Source organism: Argentina anserina, chromosome 6 (assembly GCF_933775445.1).
Source record: "Argentina anserina chromosome 6, drPotAnse1.1, whole genome shotgun sequence".
NCBI lineage: Eukaryota > Viridiplantae > Streptophyta > Magnoliopsida > Rosales > Rosaceae > Argentina > Argentina anserina.
This window is the reverse complement of record NC_065877.1, coordinates 15,954,624-15,972,049: the sequence shown is the minus strand read 5'-3', so window position 1 is coordinate 15,972,049 and position 17,426 is coordinate 15,954,624. Positions and strand designations below refer to the sequence as shown.

At 40.8% G+C, this 17,426-nt stretch overlaps 2 protein-coding genes and 1 long non-coding RNA gene across 3 annotated transcripts; 1 reads left to right on the top strand and 2 right to left on the bottom strand.

Annotated features, from left to right (window-relative positions):
• Window positions 1–248: 248 nt before the first annotated feature.
• On the bottom strand, window positions 249–1,869 carry LOC126800501 (uncharacterized). Its single transcript, XR_007672720.1, has 3 exons — window positions 1,625–1,869; window positions 1,138–1,429; window positions 249–366 (listed from the first exon to the last, which is right to left on the bottom strand). It is a non-coding gene; the product is annotated as an uncharacterized LOC126800501 (long non-coding RNA).
• Window positions 1,870–2,245: 376 nt separating this feature from the next.
• LOC126800499 (pentatricopeptide repeat-containing protein At2g22070) lies at window positions 2,246–4,735 on the bottom strand. The gene has a single exon (XM_050527869.1). It carries the CDS (start codon window positions 4,733–4,735, stop codon window positions 2,378–2,380), a length of 2,358 nt encoding a protein of 785 aa, XP_050383826.1. The 3' UTR covers window positions 2,246–2,377.
• Window positions 4,736–13,737: 9,002 nt separating this feature from the next.
• On the top strand, window positions 13,738–15,645 carry LOC126800500 (uncharacterized). Its single transcript, XM_050527871.1, has one exon. The coding sequence runs from the start codon at window positions 13,864–13,866 to the stop codon at window positions 15,484–15,486; it is 1,623 nt and encodes a 540-aa protein (XP_050383828.1). The 5' UTR covers window positions 13,738–13,863; the 3' UTR covers window positions 15,487–15,645.
• The last annotated feature ends 1,781 nt before the right edge of the window (window positions 15,646–17,426 follow it).

The window sequence follows — 17,426 nt, the reverse complement described above, 5'->3', positions numbered from 1 at the left end:
CAGTTTCCACACCAATAATCATGCATATGAGCCTCTGAACTTACATTGAGAATCACAGAACAATATACTGACTCTGAAAGAGTACTGAAAAGATTGAGAAACGGATCAATGTTGACTGTAACCAACCCTTTTCTTAAAGTCCAACACATTTCACCCAGCTGAAAACCCGGCCAATTCTGATGAGCCCGGCCAATTCTGATGAGCAGCTCATAGCCTTTGGCAACAGCAGGCTCCTTTTTTGCAACCTCACCACACATACACACCACGTTCTTGACGACTTACATGTACTGTGTTGTCCAGTATAACAGCTGCAAGGAATGTAATCACCATGTGTGATGAAAATAATGTGTTGAGGACATAATTCATCTGCGAACAGAAAATAGCAAAATAAGTTAGAAATGCAATTAAGCAACCCCCATTGAACCTATGACTATTTTCAGCTAGGTCATCAATTACCTTTTCATTTTTTCATCACTAATAAGTTTATTCTTCCTTTAAAAAAAAATTGAATCCTAATTTTTATCTCACATAAGTGAGTAGTTCGTATTGGCGGAGGAACAGAGGCAAAACTCCTCGTAACCAGAAATAAATTGGAATAGAAAAATTGAAATCTAATGGAAGTCTAAAAGATGTTTCAAAAAGAATGCTGCAAATACAATTAATCAATTGGAAAGGATGAATAATCAGCTGGTCCTTTGTTAAACAAGAAAGAAAAGAGCTAACCAACTGGTCAGGGACCATTTTAGAATTTCTCCATGAATTGATGAATGTATATGCATCAGACCTACACACATTAACAGGTGAAAATGAAGAGGGTGATTGTGAACTTTGGACATTTCTTATAGTTACAACATTTATTGGTTCTTTATTAAACTGGGAAAGACAACACACAAATTGTATTCCGGGGCTTCCATTTCTGTCACCCTTTTTCTTTTATTGTGTTCCATTGATCTATTTTGTCTCAGGTAGTCAGGTAAAGGACCCAATTCCTTGCAATTTCTATTCTCCATCTCTTGAAAGATTGAAAGAAGCGTACAACAGTAAAAAGTGGAAGTAAAATCTCAAAGTAGTATCAGCATATCCCAACAAAAAAAACAAATGGCTGTAAGGTTTTAGAACTTCAGAATGACATCAGACCTGTTGGTGGATAAACCTGCCTGGTTCATATCTGTTTCTGTGGTGGCGACTTCTTTAAAATAAAAATCTTGTTATTGCAGCTGCTCTGCAATAGATGTAACAGTGTAACCAATTTCTCAGCTCAGGCCACCAAACGTTTATTGTATCATACCTTGTAACTAACTCAGCTCCAGCAGAACTGCAGTTCCATACCATAATGTAGATTTGTCCCCAGTAGCAGCGGTCATTAACTCAGCCAAATCTAAGAAGAATACTTTTCATGTAGATGTAGGAAGTTTTTCTATAACCAAAACTGCAGAGTACCAATTAGAGATTGACTCATCAGTAAATACAAATACCGTCAGAGACACACTCTGAAACACGTCTGACCACTTGCACAAGAAAAAAAAATCTTATAGACTAAAGACGTGTGCTGACTAAGATAGCAAAACTACGAAAAACAATCTCCACATAAAAATGATAGTGGAAATCATCAAGTCATACTTACCTAGCTTGAAGAGAAAAGCAGATATAACATCCAAAAGATGCTCACTGGGAAGTCCTTTACAAGGAGTTAAGACCCTCCTCACTAGCACATATTGATCTCACTATACTTGATTTTATAATATCTTTTCCTTCATCTTCAAAAGGTTGTTTTCATTAACCAACGAACTATTTAGATCCACATGTTGGCTAATCAACTCTTTCAAAATACCTGAAGAATGCGATGCAGTCCTAGCCTCAGAAGCCACAAGACCTAGATCAGTAAAGTCCACAAGTATGAGAAAACCACTATCCACAGTATCCTTATCCATATAAAATCATAACTCTTCACAGTAAAAATCAATGAAGTATGCATGAAGAATATAAAAGCCATACATGAGCCAATCAGATTTGTTGAGAAACGCTAAGAAGTGAAATTCAAACCAACATGTTGGATTACAAATGGACCCTAAAAATTCAAGTCAACAGTAAATGGATTTACAATGCATATCAAACTTGCACAAAATTTGGTTTCTACTTCGTCCTATCAGCAACATAACATGCTTCAATGTGAATTTAAATGTCACAAACCATATTTTATAGCAGCAATAAAAAAAAAGATGACCAAGAAACTTTACCTTTTGACTAATGGCTATCTTAGCAGCATCCTGGAGCCGCATAGAATTAAGTAGTCACCCAGAACTTCAGCTCCTACATAGTACATACAACCATCTTTGTATGCTTGAAGTCTTGAACATAAAACCACTTATCTGTATGTCTACCAATAGTCCTGACAAGAACACGTCCCATCCTTAAAATGGTGAAAACGAGTAGCATCTCTCAGAATGATTTCTCTGCCCACAAGCTTGGAGATAAATTTAATGGCAGAGTGACAATCATTACAAACTCTAAGGTTTTTCATAATCCTCAGAGTACTGTTCTCTGGGGTAATTATTAGCCCAAATGCAATTGCAAGTTTCTCACTGTGATGCATAAGCATTTTCTCCTTCACTTCTTCTGCAACGTCATGCAATACTGACTCAGTATCAGGGACAAAACCAATATTTTTAATCTCTTTCCAGATTTTCTTCATCTTCTTATAGATTTTATCTCTCTGTGGATGAACACCATCATCAACCCCAAACACATGGACTTTGTTCTGATACTCAAGCCAACTAAATCCTTGGGTTTTCTTCACTCTCCTATTCTTCATTAACTTTCTTACATCTGCAGCATCTGCCCACCTTCCACAAGCTGAATATAAATTAGCAAGGGCTGAATACGCCCCACTGTTGTTCGGTTCAATAAGGAGCAATTTTTCTGCGGAAACTTTAGCCAAATCCACATTTTTGTGAAGCTTACAAGCAGATAAAAGTGAACCCCATGCAATAACGTCTGGTTCAATTGGCATATTTTGTATCATGTCATATGCTTCCTGAAGTAAACCAGCACGCCCAAGCAGATCAACCATACATGCATAATGGCTATGGGTGGGTTCAATCTTGTGTGCGCTTCTCATCAAATTATAGTAGCCCCGGCCCTGTTCAACCAATCCAACATGTGTACAAGCAGAGAGCACCCCAACATAAGTTATATGGTCGGGTCTAATACCAAGTGGCAACATCTTCTCAAATAGTTCAATGGATTCTTCCCCAAGACCATGTTGAGCCAGGGCTAAAATCATGGAACTCCAAGAAACAGTATCTCTATTCCGGTCAATCAGATTGAATACTTGCTTTGCACTAGTGATGCTCCCAGCTTTAGAATACATGGTAATTAGAGCATTGCCCACAGAAACTGAAGACACCTCTCCCATTCGTATTGCACTTGCGTGAATTTGTTTTCCATAATCCAAAGACGCCAAGCTTGAACTGACACTTAACATAGCTGCTAATGTGTAGTTGTTTGGCCTGGGGCCTTCTGCTATCATTGACCTAAAGAGCTCCAAAGCATCATTATTTAACCCATTCTGCACATAACCAACAATCATAGCTGTCCATGCTACCACATCGCAGTCTCTCAATGAGTCAAATATCTGTCTGGCTGGGTTAACATCCCCAACCTTAATATATCCATCTAATAGGGCAGTAAAAGCTATAAGATTGAGATCTGAAGTCCCACATTGTCCTAAAACCTTTTCGGCAACATCCAACCCACCAGACTTGGCATACATTGAAATCAAAGCATTCACTACTGCTTCAGAGGTTTCCAATCCAGCTCTTACAATAAGACCATGCACTTGTTTCCCCAGTTCCAACTTCTCAAGGTTAGCACAAGCCGACAAGATGCTTGCCAACGTGAACTTATCAGGCTTTGGAAAAGAATCCTTCAGCATACTCAAGAATACACTCACTGCTTCCATATCAAACCCATGATGATTATATCCAGCAATCATGGAATTCCATGAAACAATGTCGCGCTCCGTCATCTGATTAAACTCTGCAAGAGCCAGGTCTGCACGACCACATTGCATATGTAACGAAATCATATGATTACAACTGGACACATTCTTCAACCTCATCCTATCAGAAACAATCTTTGCGGTCACAATATCCCCACATTTCGCGTACATGTTCACAAGGCCGTTCCCAACTGAAACATAACTGCCAACAGCAAGCTTAACAACAAAAGCATGCACCTTCCTACCAACGTCCAAACCCTTAACCGCAGCACACGCCGAAAGAATGTTAGTAAAAGTGAACTGGGTCACTGGAACCCCATCCGAAACCATCTCCAAGAACATGCGAATCGCATTACCATACAAACCCATCTGATTATACCCCGCAATAATCGCAGTCCAGGAAACCGAGTCGCGCTCCGGCATTGCATTGAAAACAGCACGAGCCGAATCGAGCCTCCCCTGCTTTGTGTAACCGGAGAGAATCGAGTTCCACGAGAACTTGTTTCTCAGCGGCATTTCGTCGAACACATGTCGTGCATCGGCATACGACCCGGTTTTGATGTAGTAGTTGATGAGATTGTTCGTCAGGAAGACACCGAGGTGGAGGCCCGACTTGATGATTTGGGCGTGGATGGTTTTTCCGGCAAATGGGTGTTTTTTGTTGAGGCATGTTTGGAGGTGGTAGGCGTAGGAGTCGGAAAGAGCTGTATGGGAAGGTGTGTTTCGAGCCTCCATCAGAGTAGTGAACAGAGAGACCAAGGGCACGTACCGAAATTCAAAGTGAGCTAAGAAGACATCTGGTTATACCATCAAAACTGATACAACATGCATCAACATTAATTTGGACTGTGGATTTTATAAGTCGATAGTATATATACTAAATTATAAATTATAGAATGACATCATTGTTTGTTTCCGACTTGAGAACCACCAAATGATTTACATATAACAAGTATCATTATTAACTCGATCATCATTTAAACAGATTTAAGCAAATATATAGTGAGGAGTGTGCTCTACATCTACGTACAAGTACAACTGTACAAGTACGTTAGGTCTTATTATGTCTGATCGAAATGTATAATAGGGTAAGTTTTTTTTAATGAAGATTATACTGAAACTAATTAGTGATTGAAATCATTTAGAAACCTGAAACCATGACTAGCTCTCGCGTGAAAACAGTGCGTGAGATACTAATTTCCGAGCAGCCCCTTCGCTACTGGAGGAGTGTAACTGTGTACACAATCTTACACTCGGAGTCTGTTATATAAGTTTTCTGAGCTCTGCTAGGAGAAGCCCCATACTAGAGAGATCTGGTTTTGTACTAGCTAGCTACTGCCTTTACCCAAAGCTAGGTTACAGTCGGTTTCAACTTTCAAGTATCCACTTATCAATGTGAAGGAGCTCGGCTGATCGCACTGCCTCAAAAAGCTGACAATATATACTTCAGCATGGCATGGAAAGATCGATGAAGACAGTTGCTGAAATGGTCGATCTGCATGTACCAGTGCAGCTAAAATTCTCCATGACAATTGCGAAATACTGCTCCGGTACCACTGTACCAGCCATTTAGAATTGTTCACAAATGTAAGTTGATTCAACATTGTGTAAAAATCTGTTTTCTTTTAGAAAACATTACAAAACCTTGCTATATAATGTAAACTCTAATCAAGCATGATCCTCATTTTATAGGTTTTTCAGTTCTGCACTTCCTTGCCATTTTCTTCGTTCACAGCCATATATATGATTATTAACTACTGGCGATTAGTGTAAATTCCAGCATCATACATGCTAGTTACTCGATCGATCATATGATCAAATTAACCAACTATAATATGATACGGATTTTTTTTAATTAATAACTATATTTCTCTTACTTATTGCCACATGAGTCGTTGAAGTAGTAAAATAAGTTCCCGAAGTGTTATATATTATACGTAACTACATATGCATGCATGATAATGTACTGCAAATTTGCAATATAGTGTGGCATGGCCAGTCCACACATTGTCGTAGTTGGCGGGTACGGATGGTTAATCAAGGAATAAAAGAAAGAAAACTCCAAGATTTCCACCTGGAAGTCTCATATGGTACAACTGGGTTGGCGCACCCTCTCTTGCTGCCATGATATATATGTGACAAAAGGTAACTATTAGCCGCTAAATCAGCAAAGATTGCCATAGATGAAGCAGGCAGACCAAATAGACATTGAGTAATTAAGCATAATGAATTGAATGGTGTGTCCTTTCTCCACCATTACCTTCCTTGTCATGAGACGATGGCCATAATTAAGTAGTCGCCCAAAGGCAGTCTCCCCAAGCAATGATGGATGATGATCGATGATGAACAACTTTATCGGATCTGCACAATCCCCTCCCCAATATTAATCACTCACTCCCTTTCAAGACCAACTGAGCACTTGAGAATCAAACATTTGGCACATTATTATTCTGTCCCAGCTTTCACCAACCCATTATCACATGCACGATACCAAAGTAGCAAACGCCGATGATCGAGAAGTCATATATATGTGCATGAATACGAACAGAAGCAAACATCTTCCACTCTTTCAAGTTTTTCCTTGATTTTTTGTTTTAGTCTCATGCACGAGTACTGATCGAGCACTTCTAGGACTGTGTAGACATACAAAACTCGAAGAGCATGCATGCTTGGAAAATATATGTCAATCAGCCTACATGATACTTCTTCGATCACCAACTGTTAAACAGCGACAAGCGTGTCCCGTGGACCAAGGGATGAAAGAAACTAAGGTCCAGTAACCAACAACACTTAGTGGCCATCCAATCGGAAATCCTCCGATGGCATGACAAAGTGACACCCAACTCGGGCCCACGAAAGATTGGAGGCGCGACTGGAGAGAGACCCGCTCTGATACCATGTTAAACAGCGACAAGCGTGTCCCGTGGACCAACTGTACCGATATTGTCCCAACTTAGCCACCTCACAGGTGTTGGGTTTTAATCACAAAAGGCCTCGGTACAATTGGTTATTATCCACCCACTTATAAGCTTTATTTTCTTTGTCACTTCTTAGATGTGGGATCTCTCCTCTCCAACACCAACACCGCCTACAATCCCTACATGACGCCGGAATCGCGAAAACCGCCGGCTGGCCATATGGCCGGCCAATGAATGAAATGTATGCCTTTGATCTCAATGAACTACATATTTACCAACAAGCAGGTAATTAAGTAGATTAATTTGCTTTGCTTTAGTCGGAGTCTTGTTCATTTCCAATTCTTTATCTAACTTGCATGCATTCCGTCCTTCAATTTTTTTCCCCGATAACTCCATGGGGAATTGAAGACCCAAATTTGTTTTAATTTACCTGGCTTGGGGACTAGTTTAGCTAGGGCTTATAATAAACACGATCAGAGAAGAGTGGCTAGAGTCCAGGCAAGAAAAGCTGAGGTCTCGATGAGCTCATCATAGCATCAGAGCTGCTAGCTCATCTGGTCTCTTACTATAAAAGCCCTACAACCACCAACCAATTCCAAGTAGCAGCAGCAGAAGCACAGCTGGTGATCGACATGCATGGGTGATTTATTATGAACACGTGTTCATCATGACTACACGGAAGGTTCCTTAAACCTTATTACAGTTATTAGATTCAGATCTACCGTCAAAACAGTAGGAGAGAGAGAGAGACTGAAGAACACCCTCCCGCCGAGGACTCTATCATTCAATGCCGTGCCGTGATCTGAGACGATCCCCAACCGGCCAACCCTCAGATATTCGTGTCTGTTTTCGGTCGGTGGCAGTAGTCAATCATTGACCGGCCAATAACCAATCTCTCACGTACTCTTTCTATTATTTGGTTGAGAATCACGAGCACAGTTCTATCTCAAACGCAACAGTTTGCATGGCAAGTGAATTGTACATATTGTTTAATCTTCTCATCAGTAAATTACGCCATCTTTTGTTGATCAGGTGTTCAGTTATATTAAACGTTTTTTTAAGGGAATTTAATTTTGTCAGTCAGTCAAAAAATCAATTAGAATAATTAAGCAAACTGTAAGGAGGGATTCCACGAAGCCTGTTGCCTCTACCTATATACAAATCATCTATTGAGCGGAATGAAGTGCGAGTTCAGATCGAACATCTTCAACTTCGTTTCACAGTTTTATTTCAGTGTACGTGTTATATGTTTTGTTAGGCTAACTTTATAACTTTAGGATCATTGTTTAATCCACATCGTTCCATTTCAATCAACTGTGAGGCGGAACGGCTCGTAATTTTGTTTTATAGTTTTCGTTTTGTATAATTTAAAGAAAACAAAATCGACATGATGTCATAATGCTTCATCAATGGACTAGAGACTAATATGTGCCACGCGATCATGTTATAATGTTTCCTCCTCCATTATTCTGTGTGACTAATTGAGACAAATTTCCAATGTCGGTGCGAAATAAATCTGAGTGTGAAAGTTCAATACCTGGACTCTTAACTAGTTGTGATGGTTAAAAGAAACAAGAAAATATTTCAGCATCGGTGCCCCAACTCTTGTGGTAAGGTCAATGTAGTACCTCAACTCCTTATTCGCTATCAACGAGGGGTTTGTCGTCATTTTCCATTACGGCTCCGTTTGTTTAGTCACGTGCTCCACACATGACCTCAAAAAAAAATTATTTACCTAAATAACTCTATTCTCTCTCTTCTCATTTTTTTCAACTGAATTGTGGTAAGTGGAAGCTTTTCTCTTGCTCCTCATCATCGTCCTTCTCCTCATGCAGTTTTGACATCGTAGCATACACTCCTCGTAAACTCTCAAGTACTCAAACAGGTGGTAACAGTAGGGGCACGCCGTCCAGAAAGCTGACTCAGGGTCACAACTCGCTACATTCGGAGGTAGAGGTGGTGCCGGCGGCAGTTGTGCATGCATTTGCTGAGAGTTGAGGTGGTGGTCGTAGAGAGCCTGGCTTAGGCATCGCAAACGAGGCGGAAGGCCTGATCAGCGAAAGGGAAGCAATTGGCCTGAGGGCTGAGGAGGAGGGCGAGTCGACGGTACTGAGTGGTGATGAGCTCAAGACTGTGTGTCACGAGATGCACAAATAGTTGTGTCATCGTCACACTTCCTAGGAGCTATGCCGAAGAGAGGTTGTCAAGTGACAAACATGCAGGCTGATTGGGTGTCCAGTGGCATGTCCATGTGGCAATTTCATAATTAAGATGAACTTCTGGGTTCGAGACACTTTGGCTCGAAATTTGGGAAAAGTTTGAACACGAAAAATGTCTGGGACGTCAAAAAGAGTTCAATGCACTTGACGGCATATTTTTAGGTGCTTGTATGAATTAATTATGAAAGTTGCCCCTCCTTGGATATTTGATGTTTCCTCATGCCAAGTCTAGTTTTCTCCAATTTGCTCTATATGAGGGTACTTGGTGTCCTACTCTCCATCACCCTCGATGTCGGCCTTATGGGGCACTAAGCGAGTCATTCCTGAGGGACCTTGGAGAACCTAGGAGCCGGGCGGATGTCGCCAAAGAGGGGCGACATGCGTTTCTATAAGTCAGGATGTCTTATGGACAATATCGGCCGGCAGGCTGATATTGCGGGTTCACGGAGGTGGCGAGGTTCGTATGTGGGCGATCCTTATGCCAGCGGCATGGGCGAATGCGTGGGCTGAGGAATACATGTCTGAACCCCGTAGTGCACAATGGCCATGGAGTAAAGTGACGCGGACATAAGTTACGGGTTCGACCTTGCCAAAGAAAAGTGTTGTCAGTAAGCACGGAAATGCGACACCGTGCTAGAAGGAAGAAAGCCTATAGTGGGCATATGCGGGCAAATGGCATATGAAAGATTATGCTGGTAAATCGGATACGTGGTTGGAAGAATATGTGGGAGGTGAGCCGTGGAGGCGAGCCTCACCCAACAGGTTAACACCCTCGTGGATGTATGTTGAGTTAGGCTGGTCTTGGTTAAAAGTAACATTGGCGCCGCACGGGTGATATTCCGCTGCATAGTAAATCGGCCTGTGACACTGTGGGTGCGACGGTGGGCCAGCTGGAGAATGGCGTACCATTTGGGCTGGTTGTTGAATCAGATCTAAGTAAAGACCCAATCTTGAATCTTTGATTCAGAATTCAACAAAACCAGCAACAAAACCATTCCACCCAATGGTACAATGAGTAGCTACAATTCCAAATTGCCCACCCATGAGTAACCCAGATACCATATAGGGTATAAGTCCATATCAATCCAATCCGCAATCCACATAGGTTAATCAACCTCATCCGCAGAAATCAAACTTGAATGGCCACCACCCTCAACTACCAATCTCCTGGGAAGACAAGAAAACTAGTCAGTGGTCATGGCCATGCCAGCCACGCCATTCAACATAAAAGGTCACAAGATTGATCAGAAGCCACGACCTTCGTGATGTCGACACGGGGCAAAAGAGAAGAAGAAGATGATGAAGAAGACATTGTCCTCGATCTGCAAAACTCTTCTCTATTCTCCAATTCGATTTTCTCATAAAAGCTTTAAATGAACCCATCGAACTGAGTTTTTAACCTTATTTGACTTAGTCCTCTATTGTGTTTGTGGATCTGGAGAGACCCCACAACATGATTCTATAAACCCAAAACCAAAACAAAAAGGGAAAGAAGAGATTTGATATCTACCCAAAATCAGAGCACCTCCCTGATTCTATGGACTCTATCGCCAGACCAACTGAGAAGAGAGAGAATATGGTTATTTAGGTAAATAATTTTTTTGTGGTCATGTACGTGACTAAATAAACGGAACCGTGAAGAAAAATGACGACATTCTCATTGTTGATAGCGAATAAAGAGTTGAGATATTACATTAGTACAACTCAAAATTTAAGTACCACATTGACCTTGTCACAAGAATTGAGATACTGATGGTGACATTTTTTCAAGAAACAAAGTACTTAATTTTGTGCCTCCAACGGTTGCTATAGTGAAGTCTTACAGAACCACCCATGCATGTTCAAAGTGAAAACCACCAAGCAAGTCATATTAATTAATTAATGACTGGTAGAACTGGATGATCGGATTCTATGAAGTACTTCTTAAATAGTAAATATGATTAAAAATTACTGTGTAATTTCTGACAATTCCTAAGCTAGCTAGGTTGACAAGGAATCGAAGAAGATTATAATTGTTATTCAATCTGTGCTGTATTATCTTTCAGAATCAAGATCCACTTGTTAGTTGTTACATGCATCAATAATTTTCAATTATGCAATCTCACGAACAAGTAATTCCCATTGTAGCTAGGATTGTTTATAACCAAATTTAATCAATGTTACCCGTCGGTCACAGCTTCGTACACTAATTATTTCTGTGTTGCAGTGTGGGGGCCGGAAGAGAAGATGTAGCACGGTCGATCATTCCTAAAGGTTAGAAATGTACAGAGAAGTACAACAGCTCAATTTTATATTATAGTCCATATATATCATATTCCAAGTGTGATTCCAAGCTAGTATACTACATTACCATATCAGGGTCTAATTTGTAATCCCAAGCTAGTACGTATACTACGTGTCTGCGTTTATCACTGGAAGAGGGTCTAAATCCTTTCTCTCAAGATGTAGTTTCAACTGTTAGAGTATTAATCTTCATTTACCGGATCTTGTCTTAATTAATATAACATAATTAATGTTATGTAATCTCATATTCTTGGGAGATCAATGTAATGCCTACAGAAAGATCGACCTCCTTATTGTCAATAAAATTTATAATTATTTTTTCTATTCATTATTATATTTCACGTTATCAACATCTAAGCTTTAAATCCTAAGTAGCACGGACACGGACACGAGTGTCCGTATTAGACACGATTCGATACGTAGACACGGCATATATAATTTTTTTGGACACGGACACGTGGTGTATACGTTAATTAAATATTATTTTAATATATATATATATTTATTAAAAAAATTATTTTATAAATTTGAAAGTATTTAGAATTTTAGATGTATATATATGTCAAAGTGTGCATTAAAATGATGAAAACATAACTTGTTAGAATGGCTAAGAACTTGATAAGTACCTTGGATAACCAAAGTTCGAATCCCACCACAAGCATTCTTATTTTTATCACGAGTTTCTTTCCTTACATATATTAAAGTGTGCATAAATATAACAAAAACTGAATCTGTTGGAATGGTTGAGGAGTTGTTAAGTGCCTTAGATGACCAAGGTTCGATTCTCACCATAAGCACTTTCACTTTTATTATGAGTTGGTGCGTGTCCGCGTGTCCGATTTGGACACTCGAGTGTCTAGGCCGTGTCCAAAGTCAGTTCACGTGTCCAAAGTCAGTTCGCGTGTCCGGCGCGTATTGGGGCGTGTGCGTGCCCGTGTCGGACACGCGATACGCCACTGCGATAGCGTGTACGTGCAACCTAGTTTAAACCTGACTCCTAAGCCTAGAGCCTAAACGAAGAAGAAAACCCTATATTTTTGTCTTTGTCGACTGCAGCTCCTTCAAGGTAGCCGATGTTCCCCCTGGTGGCTATAGAGTGTTGTATGAGTTTCAAAATGTTCGTTCAAGCGTGAAAAGGCAGGGCGTTTTGTCATGTGCATAGGAAGAGGGAGATGCCCCCATCTGGAAAACTTAAACTCAATACAGATGGTTCTTAGGATTTAAGAACTGGGTTTTAGATGATCAAAAGTCTTTTGTAGCAGCTTGGTTCAGACATGTTCCTCACCCCAGCTCGTCGCTTCGTAGTGAGGTTAAGGCTTGTATAATGGATTTGGAGCTTGCATGGCAACAGGGTTGGAGAATTGGAGTAATATATTGAGCTGGACAGTAATTCTACTTTTTTTTTCTTTGCCCGAAATTATTGATCGAAGTGCTCTTACTCGGAGGTGAGTTGTATTTTACATGGTTGTCTAAGATTAACACATTTGAGCTTTGTACTATACGACACACCAACCTGAAGCAAATAGTGTAGTTGATCAGTTAGCACACTTTACTAAGTAGGGATCATGTTGTTGGTCTTGAATTGAGAAAGGCATTAGTTCGTGTTTATTCAAATTATCTTTTGATGAATATGTTTGTAATTTTAGTCCTACTCTGAATTTCAGTATTACATCCGGTAGACAATATAATAGTAAATAAAATATCCCTAACTGGGATAGCGTTACGCCATCTCCAATAATTGGGTTCAAAGTGCCAATTCCTAAATTGTAGCTCTAACAACAACTAAGAGGAGGGCTAAAGGGTCACTAAGGAAATGGCCAAAACATAGCCCTTTGGCTGGCCTGGGCTAAATTCAAATGCAGCACAACATGAGCATGTAGGTTGTGTGGAATACATTATGAAATAGACAAATGTCATATTCTCACTAGTTAGTTATTTTAAATGGCTAAATTTAGCCCCATATTAGTAGAGACCATTAATTAAATAATTATATTTTAGAGTTAAAATTTAACTCTGGCCCAATATAACCCTTTATTACTGGAGATGGTCTTACCATATGTGCTTATGATCTGATATGATTAATTGACGACATATTGAATATCAAACAAGTAACAATTACTGCGCGTATATTCCGTCTAGTTAACTACATATAATTACGGGATCACACTCTACGTAATCTTTCTAAACACTGAGAGAGTATTTTTACGTGACGTTTAACGCTGAAATGATGAATCATAATCAATCATGACATTAGTTAATAACTTAATAGAGAAGAGAGCGAGAGCGAGAGAAGCCAAAGCATAAACAAGTGGACCACATGGTGTCACTACCACGGTAAATACATAGACCTCCCGCACACTCCCACAACCAAAGCCAAAAAAGCCTCCTCCGCCTACCCATCCTCAGAAAACGAAAGCCAGAAATAGAGAGAACAAAAGAGGTCATGGGCTTCACAGCCAAGCCTAAGACTCCTACCACCTCCACCACCTCCCCCTCCTCCGGTGATAACTGGGGCATGGGTTTGCTTCTCGTCTTCTTCCCTGAGGACAACTCCGCCAACGCCATTGTCGATAAAACCAACAAGCTCTTCTCTTCTTCAACTTCCTCGCCTTCTTCTTCTTCTTCTTCTTCTTCTTCTTCCTTTAAACGAAGCAATTCCAGTTCCAACAACGTTCTTCTCTCCAAAGCCCAGTCCACCATTTCTATCTGCGCCCTTCTCGTCTTCATCACCCTCCTCCTCTTCACCCTCTCCACCTTCGAACCCTCCTCCAAAACCCACCCTTTCTCCACCGCTTCCCGAAGATTCCTCTCATCCCAGAATTCAATAAACACACCCAGTCACATCCCTGATTTCAAGCCCGGTAACAATGGCAATAATAACCAGAGCGTGCTTCCTTCTTCGTCTTGGTTCGGCAGAATGTGGGAGCAGAAGAACCAGAGTCAGCAAAACCCCAAGAGAAGCGGTTACCAGTTCGCTCTCCAGAGAATGGGGACTTTGTACAGGCGCGGGACTAAAGCCATGACCGATCTCGTTGCGGCTCATGTCGACGCGGACGTCACCGAACCGGAGCTCCGGCTATTTCTCAGACTCCTGCACAGGTCCGGCCTCACCGCCCGCGCCGACATCGTCTTCATCTTCGCCTCCTCAACTTCATCGAAATTCCGGTCGGCAATTGAAGAAGAGAACGAGTTCTTCTCGAACCTCGTCGGCCATTACAGACAACAATTGAACTCCACAACATCACCGAGTCAAACTAAACACAAACCCAGTTCCGGATTCGATGTCGGTCTGTTTCTCAAACTCGGGAAGAAGCAAACTGAAGAGCCGCTGTGGGGGAAGAAGAGCAGCAGCAGTAGTAGTTTACACAGCAATAATTCGACTGAAACCGACCAGCCCGAGTCGACTCAGTTGAGCTACGGCTCGGTGGTGGGGTTCGAGGTGGGCGAGCTTGACCCGGAAAACTCGCTGGCCGGGTTCCTAGACCATGTGGTTCCAATGAGTCTAAGAAGGTGGGCTTGTTACCCGATGCTACTCGGCCGCGTGCGGCGGAACTTCAAGCATATAATGCTGGTCGACGTCAAGAACTCGGTGGTGCTCGGCGATCCACTCGGCCGAGCCAGGCACAAGAGCGCCGAGTCGGTGCTACTATCCACAGTACACAACAAGCATTGCAGCAAGAAAAACTCGGACCCAACTCAGTCCCATTGCCCGGTTAACTCCGCCGTCATCACCGGAGGCGCTCGCGGAATTCGGCGAATGTCAGCCACAGTGTTAACGGAAATCGTCAGAGCCGCCATGCAGCAGCAGCAGCAGAGGAAGAGGAAGAGCACTGTGACAGAGTCGGGGGTTTTGAGTCAACTCGTCGGAAACCAGTTCATGTTGAAGAACATCAATTTGGTCACGTCCACCGAGTCGATCCCTGACCCGAGTTCATCGGCACCTGCGTTACTTTCATCCCACGCAGTAATTCAACGTGGTAATAGTAATTATCACGAACTCCATTCAATTATCATGAAGCAAATTTGTTCTTCAGAAATAGATTCTTCTGTCTATAGGGATTGTTAGCAAACAAATAAAGATCAAAAGAAATAGAAATCTTTATTAAGATACTGTCCAGAAAAACAAATTGTTTCTCTATTTCTTATTCCCTCCATTACTCCAAATTTTGTTGTTACTTGTTTATAATATCAAATTTTAGCAATAAATCACATTCTTTTTTTTTGTTCAAATAAATCACATTATTTGGTGTAATTTTTTTTGTATCATTATCTTCATCTCAGAGGTTCAATTGACCTGGATTTTATTGGGTACAGAATCATTGGTACAAGAAACTATTACCCTTTTGGGTTTGAACCCATTATTATAATGGTAGATTGAATTTTGGGGTTAGGAAACTATTACCCTTTTGGACTAGAATTAAGATTAATGAGAATACAAAATGGATGGAAGATACTGGTTTTGATGCTAGATTGATGGAGAAGAGTATGTGGCACCCAAGAAGCAGCTAAGCAATAGCTGTGATGGTGGAATAAGCAAAACCCATTTTCTGTAGTGGTTTAGTGACAATGATTAAGGTAAGAGAGCCAAAAGGAAAAATGATTAGTGCAAAGGAGGGGTGTGGTGGAAGTGGGTCATGTTTGAGAATAGAAATCAAGGTCCTCATGTTTTTGCCTAGCTGGGCACATGAGGAAGATTTGGGAGCCCCCAAAATGGTGAAAATAATGGACAAAGAACAATGAGAAGGTGAAGGTGAAGGTGAAGGTGAGGGTCATGGAGGGAATGTGAGTTAACTACTACTACTAGAGAAAAGAGCGTAGGGAGATGTGAAGGGATATTGATGTGGGTATGTGATCTTTTGTTTGCCTTTCTTTAATTAAGTTGCTTCTTCTCCGCGTTGGCTTTTAATTTTACGCTGCTTTTTACGCGGGCGCCAAACAAAGCCGTGAAAACGTGTAGGCTTTTTTAGGCTGCTGCTTTTGGCTTTGGTGAGTTTGGTCCCAACCCAACATCGTCTACTGGTCTTAGTTACTTACAACGGATGCCTAGCGATGTCGAAAGTAGTTGACATTTGGAGTTCTTGTGATTCTATGCGTTTCGTTCAAGGTAAGTTTATTTACGTGGTTCAGGGTTCAGGGTAAGTTTTCAAGCTTGTATTGATGATAAGATTCGGCTCCAAGTACAAAGTCAAGTTGAAATGGTAAGAATTGCTGTCAACACTTTGATGCGGTCATGAAGAAATTTGAGTTATTGTGGTTGCTCGACATTTTCTTATGTAACCCTATAATGTATTGGAGCTGTAACCTTTGTAAATTTTTAGTAGTTATTGAAGTAAGAAATATATGGGGAGTTTTTTTTTTTTGTACTTGAGTTGTGGGCGGGGAAGTTTGTACGCATAAAGATGGTGGGAGGTTAACCACATAAGATTAGGGAGAAATTGATTAGTGGGGAAGTGGGAGCATATATTACTGCAACTAGTTATCAGTTTTTTCTTCGTTTAATTTTAATTTGTTAAGGAAGATAAATAGCACAGATGAGGTTTAGAATCTTAGAATGAAAGAACCAATATTTGATGCTTCTTCCCTGATATGCATGAATCTCACCGAAGAAACAATCATAAATGTGACTAAATCGAGTTCGATTAACATCAACTAGTTGAATGTCCACCTGTTCGTTCAAATTTTCCTTTCCATCAACTAGTGTAAACGCCTACCTTTTCTTTTCTACGGCTAAAAAATGTATAAACACAAATTACCATAAAAGACTTCCAGGAACTCCCCTTCCCAACTAAGCCAAATGAAACGTTGCGGACAAAAAGGGAAAAACAAGAAACCATACTATACGCCTATACGGTAAACACCTACTCTAAAGTTGCTCTGAAGGATCAAATTTTGGAGAACGAATATATATATTCGATATCTCAAAAGAGGGGATAAACATTCGGGCATATCTCATACGGGAACTCAGTGGCACAATAGTATTGGATTGGCGATGGTGATACAATTGTC

Coding starts and splice junctions, on each gene's coding strand:
- LOC126800500 (XM_050527871.1), top strand. CDS start 13,864: ATGGGCTTCACAGCCAAGCCTAAGACTCCTACCACCTCCACCACCTCC.
- LOC126800499 (XM_050527869.1), bottom strand. CDS start 4,735: ATGGAGGCTCGAAACACACCTTCCCATACAGCTCTTTCCGACTCCTAC.